At 41.6% G+C, this 12,149-nt stretch overlaps 1 protein-coding gene across 4 annotated transcripts in view; it reads right to left on the reverse strand.

Moving 5' to 3' along the window:
- The window catches only part of TLL2 (tolloid like 2), a 97,579-nt gene that overhangs the window by 36,934 nt on the left and 48,496 nt on the right, over positions 1–12,149 (reverse strand). For all 4 annotated transcript variants that reach the window (XM_085230068.1, XM_085230067.1, XM_085230066.1 and 1 more), the window contains 5 exons: positions 8,375–8,545; positions 6,663–6,780; positions 6,074–6,252; positions 5,696–5,801; positions 1,183–1,307 (listed from right to left, as the gene is read on the reverse strand). In XM_085230068.1, coding sequence (XP_085086194.1) covers positions 1,183–1,307; positions 5,696–5,801; positions 6,074–6,252; positions 6,663–6,780; positions 8,375–8,545 — 699 coding nt within the window. The remainder of the gene's footprint in view (positions 1–1,182; positions 1,308–5,695; positions 5,802–6,073; positions 6,253–6,662; positions 6,781–8,374; positions 8,546–12,149) is intronic.

The following is a 12,149-nucleotide window of genomic DNA, read 5'->3' on the forward strand; positions in this document are numbered from 1 at the left end:
TAGAAAATGTTTATGATCAAGTGAGGCCACATCAATGTGGTGGCCAAACTCCTGGGCAATGTTTGCAAATGTCTTTTTTTCCTTCCCTACATTATTACAAATGTTAGAGTCATACTGCAAAACTAGGGCAACTATTATCAAATATCTTCTCATGCGTGTTCCACTACCAGCAGAAACTCCGTGCTTTCTACATTTACCCCCTCCTATCATCATACCTTCCATGCTTTCTCCATTCTCAGTTGCTACAATCCTTGACACAGGTGCTAGACAGGTGTGATCATTCCTCAAATCTTCTATTTATATCTTCATACTCTGCACATCCTTAAGTCTAGATTTCAGAGAAGTCAGCCAGTTTTCTTTTTTTAATCTATTCATCCATAACTGTTGCATAAACGCCTACTGTCTATTATCTTCAATTTAAAAGGATCCTTCTATTCTCAGAGATTACTCTTTTTGCTAATCTTTGCTGACTCTGGATAAAGCAAGACTCAGACTACAGTCTTCAGTAGTCAGATATAACTAGATGGGTTGTCTACCAAAGCTCTTCTGAGATTACTACCTCTTTTGGAGCAGAAAGAGGGATACAATCCTTCCTTGAGCAGCCCAAAGTAACCACTTGCAGCAACTAGTCTCGCATCTTTGAGCTTCCATGTCATACCCAAAGCTTTAGTGCAGCACACCATAATCACTTAAGGTTTCAATAACGCTCTCCCTTCGGAGAGCATGTGTATAGAAAGACAGAATTTTGAGGATTGGTGTGCAGAGACCTAAGTTTATCAGAAAATCCTTTGCCATTTTGCTAACTCCTTCTGACCAGCTGTCTGTGGTCTTACATATCAATTTCATTTTCTACAAACAGAGCCTATACCCTTAATTCTAGACAGGATATTTATATGAAAACACTAGCAAAATGCTAATACTGCAGCTACTCTACACTTATCTCACAAAGTTTCAGTAGAGAACACTGGAGAAAACTAAAGCTCTAACCAAACAAGAATACAAGCAAAATACTAACAACAAGAGCCATGTTAAGCAAGTGCAGTTCTTCCACACCTTCAGCTTAAAGCATTTGATGGCAAACAATTCCTGAGTCCTTTCACCAAAGGTGCTCTTGATTTTCATGCTTTCCAGACAAACTGTGTCTACACTAAAGCTGTAGCCCTTCCCACAAGCCATATTTACCTGGGCACTTGTACAACTTCCTTGCCTGAGCAATGTCTCCCTGACTCAGGCGAACACGCTGACCAATAGTTGGCCGGACTCCATTATCATCACGACGGGGAAGGATGGTGTCGAGGAAAACCCCTCTAAAGGGAAGAGCAGAGAGACAAAGAGTAGTGAAGTTGGGAAAGCAACATGATGAACACAAAGCCATCCTTGCAGGTCTTCTTTGAGCACATATCCCATGCTAACAAGTAAGAGTAAGGCAGATTATGATAAACGTATGTCTTGAGGTGGTCATCAGCCTACAGCAGATAGCTTCCCAACATACAAGCAAATCTTGCAAGCCTTGCAAAACAAATCTCTGATATATAGGATTGCCACTGATTGCTGTTTCAGAATGGACACATTTATTGCCATGAATGAGAAAAGGCAAATATTCTTGCAGAAGGTTCATTACACATCTGACTAAGCCAAAGTGCAGACTGGACGAGCAGAGGGAAAGGAAGTTTGTTTGGTAGCAGGTGAGGCTGAACTGGCAATGGCTGTGGTTACCACAGACAAGAAATAGATCAAGTGCTCTACCTTTGTTCTGCATGAGTTGCCAGACTAATAACTCCATTTGTCTCTGCCTTTTTTCCCTTGCTTCATACTCAGGAGCTGTCTACTGCACTTCTGATCTCAGTCCAATCGAGGATTTAAGTTCAGGCCTCACTTCCATCAAAATGCAGAGTCAGTGCACACAAACAAGAGCTTGCACATGAGAGACATCATTAAAACTGCACAGCTAATCTGAGAGGGAGTAATCAGAAAATGGAATGCCAGGTTGGTAAAAATCTAAGCTCTAGTGATCAGGGTGTCCAGTCCATAGGAAACATTTCACTGTACTCCTGAATACTTAACAACCCTGACAGTGCTAATGCTAACAGATTTTGAAGCTTTGATGTTGGCTCCTTGAGGCAGACTTCTTTCTGACAGAAAGGATACTGTTGTCCATAGAGCCCAGTGGGACAGTATGGGCAGTAATTTTAGTGCTGCAAGTCCTGATACTAGAGTCTTCAAAAGTGTGAGCTGAGCTCTAAGCAGACAAGCAATTTGGTTCATTGGGCTGCTCAGCTGAGTGAGAACCTCAAGAAAATAAAGCTTGTGAGAGTTTTTGCTTTAATTTTAAATAAATACTGTAAGTGGACTTTTTGGATCACAGCTGTCCAAAGCTGTCATCAGTAATCTTGAACAGAAAGTGTCAAGAAACACTTTATGGATAAATGTATTTTGTAAATATGCAAATTGACAGAAGAAATAGAAGGGAAAGAATTTAATCTACTTAAAAAAAAAAGTCATGGAAGGAGCTTTTTTCCAGTAGTAAGAAAATTCCTGATCTAACTATAAAGCAGTACTTGCAAGCTCTGAAGTACATCAAGTTTTGATTGACAAATTCAGTCTTGCATTCTAAATGCCAGCTGTATACTTCAGTCTGAATTTCTTTATCAGAAATAAATCCTCCAATTCCAGGAGCAACAAGAACACAGAGTCAGGTTGTTTTGCTCATGTTACATTTTCAAGCCTCCTCAGGAGTTCAGAGAAGAACTTCACATTTGGCAGGGATGTACTTCTGAGGCAGGTGAAATGCTTCCTGCTGATTTCCAGGCTCACCCAGGAAAGACTGACAAAATGTAAGAGTAACCACCACTTGTGAAGGTAAACCTTTCATTCTTTTGACTATTATGGCCCTCACAACTGCATATACATAACCTCCTGCTTCCCAGTCACTGTATACATCTAGGGTATTGCTCACACAACGCAAATAACTCAATTTCAAATTATCTGCCAAACATTTTTTTCTGGATGGCTGTAACCTGGGCAGGGGCAGCAAGATTTTAGGTTTCATAGTTTCCACCAACTAATTGTCTACTCCCTAAACAAGCATTATTGCCAAACATGACTCCAAAGTAGGAGGCACTAAATATAGTTCTTACCATTTTACAAACAACAGAACTGATAACAAGAGAGAACCTTTCTGTCCTAGACCACATAGGTCACAGCAGTACGATGCTGTCCAAATAAGCCCCTTGGGGCTAGCAACACTATTAATAAGAGGTCGCGCATTTGATGAGTGCCAGGCCTAACGGACTAAAGCAAACCACTGTTTGCTATGGAGTCTGTAGAGGTTTAAACTTCCCTAGTGTTAAACTGCCATTTGTAGGTCTTGACAGTGATAATAGAAATTTTAAGAGATAGTAAAATTAAACAATTTGCTTCCATATTTGTAAAGAATGCACCAGAAAATATAAGCCTGTAGCCACACTTTGTAAAACAGGCAGCTTTCTAACCCAGAAGTATCATGGCAAAAACTTGTTCCTGCTGTCATTACAGCCTTTAAGACTATACTCTTCACCCATCACAGATGCAAGTGATAAACATCGCTTTGAATGGAAAACTATAAGTTACTCCTGCAGCAATTCTCAATAGTACCACTGTAAACAACTTCCACTGATAGGGATCATCATGTCCCAGAAAAACTGTATCTAAACTTCATGTCCACAACAGAAAGAATAAAAACATCCTAGGATTTGGGGCAGTATTGAACAATGAAAAAGGCCTTATGATTTGTTATCACTGTTCACCAGAACTTATAAGCAACAAGGTTGTGCTGACTGCAGTGTAAGAGCTGCTTCGGTGAGTCACAGATTCAGCTTTAGAGCTTCTCGTGCCATATGATTCATAACTCTGTCACCTGGTCCTCATCCATATGTTGTTCTCCACCAGCAGAGAACTTGTACCATCTTTTTTCCCCCCATGTAAACTCTCCGTAGCCTTCTGAACTATTCACACACCTGCTACAGTCCTTTCCTTAGAAGTGTCATAGAGAGACTGTCTCCCATATCTAGCCATTAGCCATAACGAACTTTGCTGGAACTTAGCATCTTCGTGGGTCCTATGTCTTTGTTAGCTGCAATTGGCCAGCACCTGCAAAACTCAGTAAGGTGAAGAGACATGCACACGTTCACAAATCTGTATCCATGCTCATTGGTCAAAGAAAGCATAATTTGCCTGGGGCAGTAGATCTCAAGACAGGTTTTGGTTAAGTAAAAGCCTGTTACCAGAAGTGCCTATTTACTCTGAAAGCACAATCAGCCCACAGATGCACTTAGTGCTCAGTTCAATTACTGCACAAAGACTGTTACTGGGGTGAGGGTGGGTCACAGAGACAAAAGATTTAAAGAAAACAGACTTAAAAATCCTATTAAGCATCAATTTAAATTTAGAAGAACTCTTGCCATTTGTATCCATTTTTGGCCAGCAGTGTTCTGAAGGACCCTGGTTTTCAAGAGAGACAGACTCAAAGGCATCCACAATATAAATGGCAGTAATAACTTAATCCTGCTTTTGTGCAAGACAATTCCATCTATTTAGAGTCCAGCAAATGCTGGGGCAGTCCATCAGATGCCTCAAGGGAAATCAAATCATTTGCTTTGGGTATCTGATCCAAAGAAATCTCAGAAGGCAGCAGTACATCTTTGCCCAACCACCATCTCTCCCTGCCATAACAAGCAGTACTTCAGCAAGTTTGATATTTTCTCATGGTTGACGCAAAGTTTCAGAAACAAAAGCACGAAACATTAGGCTTAGTACTGCCATACAACTGGCAAATAAGAAGATTTTAAAAGCCCCAAAGATGCATTTAAAATTAGCAAGAAAATTTATTCAGAGTAAATACTTGAGCTCTGCTTCTCATCTCCTTTACTTGAGGTACGTAGGGAAGAAAGCTTCTATTTTGTTTTTTTGGAAAACCTCCAAATAATGTAGCAAAATAGAGTTGGTCATCCAGTAGTTCTCGTTCCAAATTCAGGACATAAATTTATGTTCATTTCCCCCTCTCTATACGCACCTTCCTGAGCCCTCTACTCAGAAAACGAGCTCCATCTGGATAGAAGAGATAGGAGTCAAGGGCAAACAGCCCACACAGAAATTAGCCAATAAGCTGAGACAGGAACAGAACTGAAAAATTCTCCATGAGGAACCTAACTACACAGAATCACAAGCCTGAAAAGGCCATGATCTAGAGCACATACACAAACAGTTAAAAAATAAAAAACAAAATGTGTAATTTAAAATAATGGCCTGACGACAATTTCTTGGCAAAGTTGCTGAGGACTCAGAAGGCAATATTGTAACTCCAAACTATGAGCTGTACTACTACCAAAATTCTAAGCTGATTTTAGCTTTATCCCCCTACAGGAGGGCAGATTTACACACACGATATCTGTGGAGGTTCTAAGACATACTGGTACAGTTTTAAATAGTCTCTGAGATCATCAGTAGAAGATGAATATAGTAGGCAGGGGAATATAGTAGCCCACCATACCTCTCTCATCAAGCACTTTCCTTTTTCAAATGTTTTCAGAGCTTGCTGCAGCCACCACATATCTCTGTAATAGATCACAGGTCTCATCCTAGGCTCTACATACCCCGCACAGCTAATGACAGCTGGTAAGAGTTATCTGTCTAAAGACAGATAATCTACAATTCTCACCTGGAGAATGTGTTTCTAGCATAGTGCATGATGCTGTCAAAGTCATAGGTCTCTCCAAGTGAGTTCACTTCCCCAGCTTCCATCTTTAAAAAGTTGTACTCCTGACCTGTGATGTTAAACAAAGGGAAAAAACAAATCCCTTAGTTCTTCCAATTCTGGGAGCCTGGAATTAAAGGAATATCCTCCTACAACCCAACAATTCTGCCTGGATGCCCCAAATCTCTATTCGTTCAACTATTTTGACCCTTATTCTAGGCAAAGACTAGAAATATTTCTCCTCCATCCCTTTTCACAGACAGTAGAGTTTTGCACAATCCCAGTAAGGAAGATTGCCATCCATCCAAAAGCCAGGTGGAATAACCTGGAGTGCCATTTTACCTTGTTGTATATTCTCTCTGATGATTGTGACATGCTGGTCTCTGTCTGGCCGTGTGTGCTCATGCCAGAAACCCACCACATGACCTAGCTCATGAGCCACAATACCAAACTTGTCACAGTTCTTTCCAATGGATATGGCCTGAGGGCCCCCTCCTCGGCGACCCACATATGAACAGCATCTGGAAGAAAAAAGCCATAAACCCATCCAGTTCATCAGTGAATTAGGAAAGAGAGAGGTCTGATATAGGTACAAGCTACCTGCTTCATACATTATGTGTATTTATACCTGTAAGTATATGAGTGTGTGTATATATGTTTCTATATGCATCCACATACATATATGTAAGTATGTATGTAAGTATATATACACACACATACACATAGGTGTATATGTAGAAAAAAATATAAATAACCACGTCTGTAAAAATGCATGCTTACGTTTAAGTGTTATCTTAGGAAAAGGATCTGAAACAGAAAGATACCCCCAAGCGGCTGTTATATTCTGGCCAGAGCTAGACTTCCAAAGCCATTAGCAATGAAAGAGATGCCTGCAACTTAGATAGCTGCAGACACCGTACATATCACTTACCCACACGTTCTGTATGTGAACACAATGAAACTCTCTTCATCAGTTCTCTCCACAAACGTTACACAAGTGTGCTTCTCCCAGTGTCTCATAGCTTGCTTAAATATAGCTCTTTGGGTTCCTGGAAAAGAAATCCAAGAACAGCAAACAGTGAAAGCCTGGCTCTCAAGAACTATTGGAAAGTCTTTATAAGGACAGTCTTTCCAATAGTCAATTCTATACCCATAGATACCTATAACAATCTGGGGCAAACTTCCTACTATAGAGCTAACTTACTGTATCATACCTTTATCTTCCTGTATTTGATGAATTAACAGCTCTAATTAAAACAGGTAGCAAACTTGGTTAAGTAAAGCAATGCTTCTGCATATAAGAAATGTCACCTCATTAGGTAAATGTTTCTCTAGCACTGCAGTTTGGTGCTCTAATCTGTGCACTAGCTATTCAGTGGCACTCCAGATTTGCTCACGTTGCAAATGCAGTGACCACACAGATTTCAAAGCCCAAGAATCTCACATAAATGCTCCACAAAACTGAAGTAGAACTACTGCCAGATGCTTTATCTTTAAAAAGAGTAGCACAAAGAATATAGGAGCTAGAGGCAGAACAGTCTTACGGATACAAATAGAAGTACAGATATACACTGCTGGTCTGTACTTGAATTCAGGAACAGCTCAGGACTTCATTAGAGAGACACTTAGGAAGTAGGGTATTACACCTTGCTCATACTAGCAAGAAGATAGGTGACAGCACTTTACCTCCCCCAAGACATGGGATACCTGCAGTGGTCACTCAGCTGCATCAAGAACAGTCATACAGTCAGCTAGAAAGTTGTGCTCCAGAACAGAACATGTAGCTTTTGTGTACACAGGGCTACAGAGTAAGCTGCCACTCTCAAGAAGGACTAAAGAAGGGCAAAAGGTCAGAAGTACATCAAGAAGGCATATAGAATAGACAAGTTCCAAGAGAATATTAAACTAAGGTAAAGCACCAAACTGAATATAAAACAGAGCTGCACTATTACAAGAGCTGCTTCTTACAGTCACCCAAACAGAAGGATGGCATTATGTACTCTGTGTGGTTATAGCAGTGGGACACACACAATGTAGAGAAGACTCTCTCAGACTCTGAAGGATGTGGGCAGCTGTTCTCTGACAAATGCATGAGACACCTGTGACTTGCAGGCTCTGCAATATTCTACTAGAGTGCATGAACCCCTCTTTTAGTATGAGGAAGAGAACAGACCCTTCCACTAAGGCTCTACGGACTCCTGGCAGCAGTTTAGTTGTAAGTATGGGAAAGGGTCTCGGTTAACTTACTAAACAGGCCATTAAGTTGCCCTAAGCTGGCAGGAGGAGAACTAGGGAAGCAAAACTACACTGTACAGAAGTGGTTATCAAACTGCCCTGCTCTTTCAACTGCAGAGAAGGTCCCTTTTTAGAAACACAGGATGTGACTGCAGTTTACAGATGTTAGTCCCTGAATCAATCAAGAAAGCAGCCAAGTCACTCAGTTATTTCTTGAATTCCAAACAAAGAATCATCTCTCCATACACTTTAGTCTCAGGCTTCTATGTACACAATTAAGGTCCACCACCATGTCTCTGGAAAAAGGCTCTCAAAGACCCAAGTTGTTTGTGAGAAAACTGCTCCAGAGATCTCCCACGCATTTTGAGACATCCCTGAGCAAACAGGAGCAATATTTTCACTACTGACCAGTAAAATTTCCTCCGATCACGTAGGGGATGACTCCCCCTGGCCAGATCCTCTCAGCTCTGGATGTGGTTGCCCTGCGCACTCTGGGAGAGGAGCGTGCATCCATCCCAGACTCATCTTTATGTTCCTTCTTCTTCAGGCTCCTCACAAGTGTTGTGTTCTGCTTGCCGTCTGCAAGACAGAGTGGCAACACTGTTTAAATCCTCTTTAGTTCCAGGTACAGCCCTCAGGTATATACCCTAGAGCTTCAGAAAACAGAAAAACAGAAAAGGCAAGATGTTAATCCAAGCCAGAAGCCAAAGCCAGATTTGCCAGTGATTTGTTTGGAACTTGGAAACAGTCTCTGAAAACCTAGCCCTTCTTTTTGTACAGAATCACTGCACGTTACACAAATATACCTTCTCAGAAATGTATGAAGGGACACCCCTGCTGTATCCAGCACGTCGCTTTACCAAATAGCAACTTCAGAAACAGGGACACAGCATTTCTTTTAAGAGTAGCACGAGGATGGAGGTCAAACAAATCCAAATGTTTCTGCATTTTCTCAATGTGCGGCAATCATTCAGATCTGCAAGAAAGGCTTATCCTGGCTGGGCTAGCTTTACAATGGTAAGAATAACACATCGAGGAGGCCTTTGAAAAGGAGTGTGGGCCACTTTCACTGAAACCTATGCTTAAGGATGAAAGGTATTAAATGTAATTTTTTGTTTTCACATGTCAGATGTCAACATGGAAAAACATACGGATGGCACAGTGCTGGAGAAGGGATGTTTGAGGCTGGCAAAGCTGGTACATTCTAACCTCAGTGCAAATCTCTATGCTGAGCATCTTCATTTTAATGAAAGGAAGTAAAAATGTAAGAGGAAAAACAGAACGATTTCTCATTAAGTTTGCTGTGTGGTGCTCAGTACTGGCCACGAAACCAGAGATTGAATGACGATTCATTCAGGTTCACAGGCAGTCCCTGGGACTTGCCTTGTACCTATGCTGCTGCCATATACTTGGGTAGCAGTTGCCTACAAGATTTGCATTTTTGATATGGTGTGGGCCCAACACTGGAGAAAACTCCTTTCACTCAGTGTAGTCCTGCTGTTCACCTCATGTTGCTGTGCTATGGAAGAGCCTAAATTTCAAAACAGCCTTATTCTACCTTTTTTTCTTTTAAACTACCATCTTTAAGGATTTGATAAGCTGTGGTTCTTACATGTTCTTCTTCAATGTATATCATCAAGCTGTTGCATCAAATGAACTTGGGTAAGGAAATAAGAGTACAGGTGTTGCTACAGTGACAGAGAGCACTAAAGAGTCACATCAACAGGAACTCCTTTCTCACCTGAAGAAGCAACACTGCTGGCAGTGGCTCCTTTGTGCCGGCAGGCCTTTCTGAAGCTCCAGGAGGAATGATCTAAGCTGCAGTTTTGGTATTTCATATGGAAATCAACAAGATCGGCTACAACTTTGATTCTCAAGTTAGGGATGTGGGTTGCTGGGCTATGAAAAACAAGCCCCACTGAACTCTTTCTCCTGCATTTAGATGTGCTTCTGAGAGCCTCTTCTCCCATTCATCCCTTTAGCAGAAATATGGGTAAGTAAACCATTACTGTTTTGATCCCCTCAATCTTAACAATAGGAAGGAAATTAAGGTAGTACAGAGAGAAGGAAGTAATGAACTTCAAACCCTTCCTCCTGCTTCATACAGCTCTGCCCATCCTACCGGAGGTCATACCCTCAGCTGCAGGATAAAGTAATAACTTGCCTTTTGTTCCATTTATTTCCAGAGCACCTTTCCCAACATGCTAGCTGCACTCTTTCAGAGATTTTCCATGCCCAAACCAGCTGCTAGACCCTTCAAGGTAGATGTTGAAATGTTGAGGGAGGGTTACCATATAATGGAATAAGAACTGTCTTCCCCTTCTTTACACTCACCTATCCCACAAAGGTACTGCTGGGTCATTTAAAAGGCCACAGTTGGAAGAAAGGAAAGGGTCTTGAGAGAGAAATGGTCTTGTAGATACTTGTCTCCCAGTCAGAAACTGCTCCTCAAGCTGCCACAGATCCCTGTGAATTTGCACACTGACAACTCCTACCAGCAAAGACAAATGAAGAGTCATTTGCCCAGTGCTTTCCTGCATGTTGTGTAGTAGAAGTTCTGCAAGATCTGCCTTTCTACGGCACAAACGTTTTCATTCCTCACCAACAATACAACCTCTTACATGAATTCTTAGCAGCAGTCCTAGCTCTTGACACCTTATCTCCTAAAATATTCTGCTTTTTATTGCTTATATTTGCTGGGCCCTTAACGAAGCCTGACTGAAAGGAAGATGACAGCAGGTGTAGTATCACCAAGGGATAGAAGAAACCTAGACAGAATGCTTTAAGAAGTACAGCTTTCAATCACTGCCATGTTGCACACATGAAGACTTCTTCAGTGGAAAATAAAGCTATGCAGGTTTTCTAATACTTAGTTTACGTGGGCATAATCTCTATCAGACTAGTACTGTTGCTAAGTCTAACACAACTGAGATACTTTCCAAAATCCATTCCCTCCTCCCTCCACGATGAACATCACCAACCTCAGAGGTTTCCACAAACCACCTATGGATCTGAGACTCCATACAGTGAATGCAACCCAAGTAGCACTCCAAATCTGCAGCATGTCACAGAACATTCCCTGTTGATCTCTGAAACTCACTCAGGAGTCTCAGCCTCATTTGTCCAGAAAACAGTCAGACAAGCACTGATATAAGTGTCTTTCTTGAGAGTTCTTGCCAACTGTGCCATTACTTAAGGTCTGCCAGAAGTTCAGGAGATAAGAGCAGCTGTGACACAGCAATGCAGCACTGGGCTATGAATCTAGCATTCATTAATGCAGACACACACCCCCGCCGCAGACTGAAGTGCTGTGTGGCCTCTACCTTGATGACCTACAAGGGAAAACATCAGCTCCTGCTGCACACAGTGGGTTATAAACATCAACAGGGCAACACTGTGCAAATACCTGTGATATCACAAGTTGAGACTGTTCCTGTAAGCAATACCTTCCCTACAAAAGTGGGAGAAACCAATTGCAAAACTTTGCTCGGGTGATACCACAGCTTCAGGTGAACAGAAGTACAAAACAGTTTAGACAAAATATTCCAGCAGCAAGCAGCAGCCAGGTAGTACTACAAACTCTGCTCTGGAGTAAAATGGTTTTAACAGACCCAGCAACACTCAATGGCCACCTACATGTACTGGTCTGGGTGGGATGGAGTTAGGTTCCTTCATAAATAGTAGCCCCACATGCTGCTGTTTGGAATTTGCAGCTAAAATAGCACTAACAACATGTATGTCCTAGCTATTGCTGAAGCGCTTGCACAGCATCAAGGCTTTTTTTTTTTTTTTTTTTTTTTTTTTAATCACTCTTCTGAGTAACCTTCACTTCTTTAAGCAAGCAAGAAGTGGATAGGATGCAGCTAGAACAACCAACCCAGATGGGCCAAAAGGATGTTCCATTCCATCTGACATCACACTCAGCAATAAAAACTGCAGGATTATCTTCTAAGGTAGCCATTGCTCGGAAACTAGCTGGACATTGTTCTGTTTCTGGGAGGAGGTGAGTGAGTGCTTTTACATCACTTGGTTTGGGGACTTTTTACCCCCTACTTCCTTTACTAATTAAACTGTCATTAATATTGTCTTGCTTTTTCTCTTTCTGTGCTTTACCCCATCCCACTGGTGGAGGTGGAAAACCAGTAAGCTCGAGCATGGATGTTTGGCTGCTGGCTAGGGTCAA

Source organism: Meleagris gallopavo, chromosome 8 (genome assembly GCF_905368555.1).
Source record: "Meleagris gallopavo chromosome 8, MGAL_WU_HG_1.1, whole genome shotgun sequence".
Classification (NCBI taxonomy): Eukaryota; Metazoa; Chordata; class Aves; order Galliformes; family Phasianidae; genus Meleagris; species Meleagris gallopavo.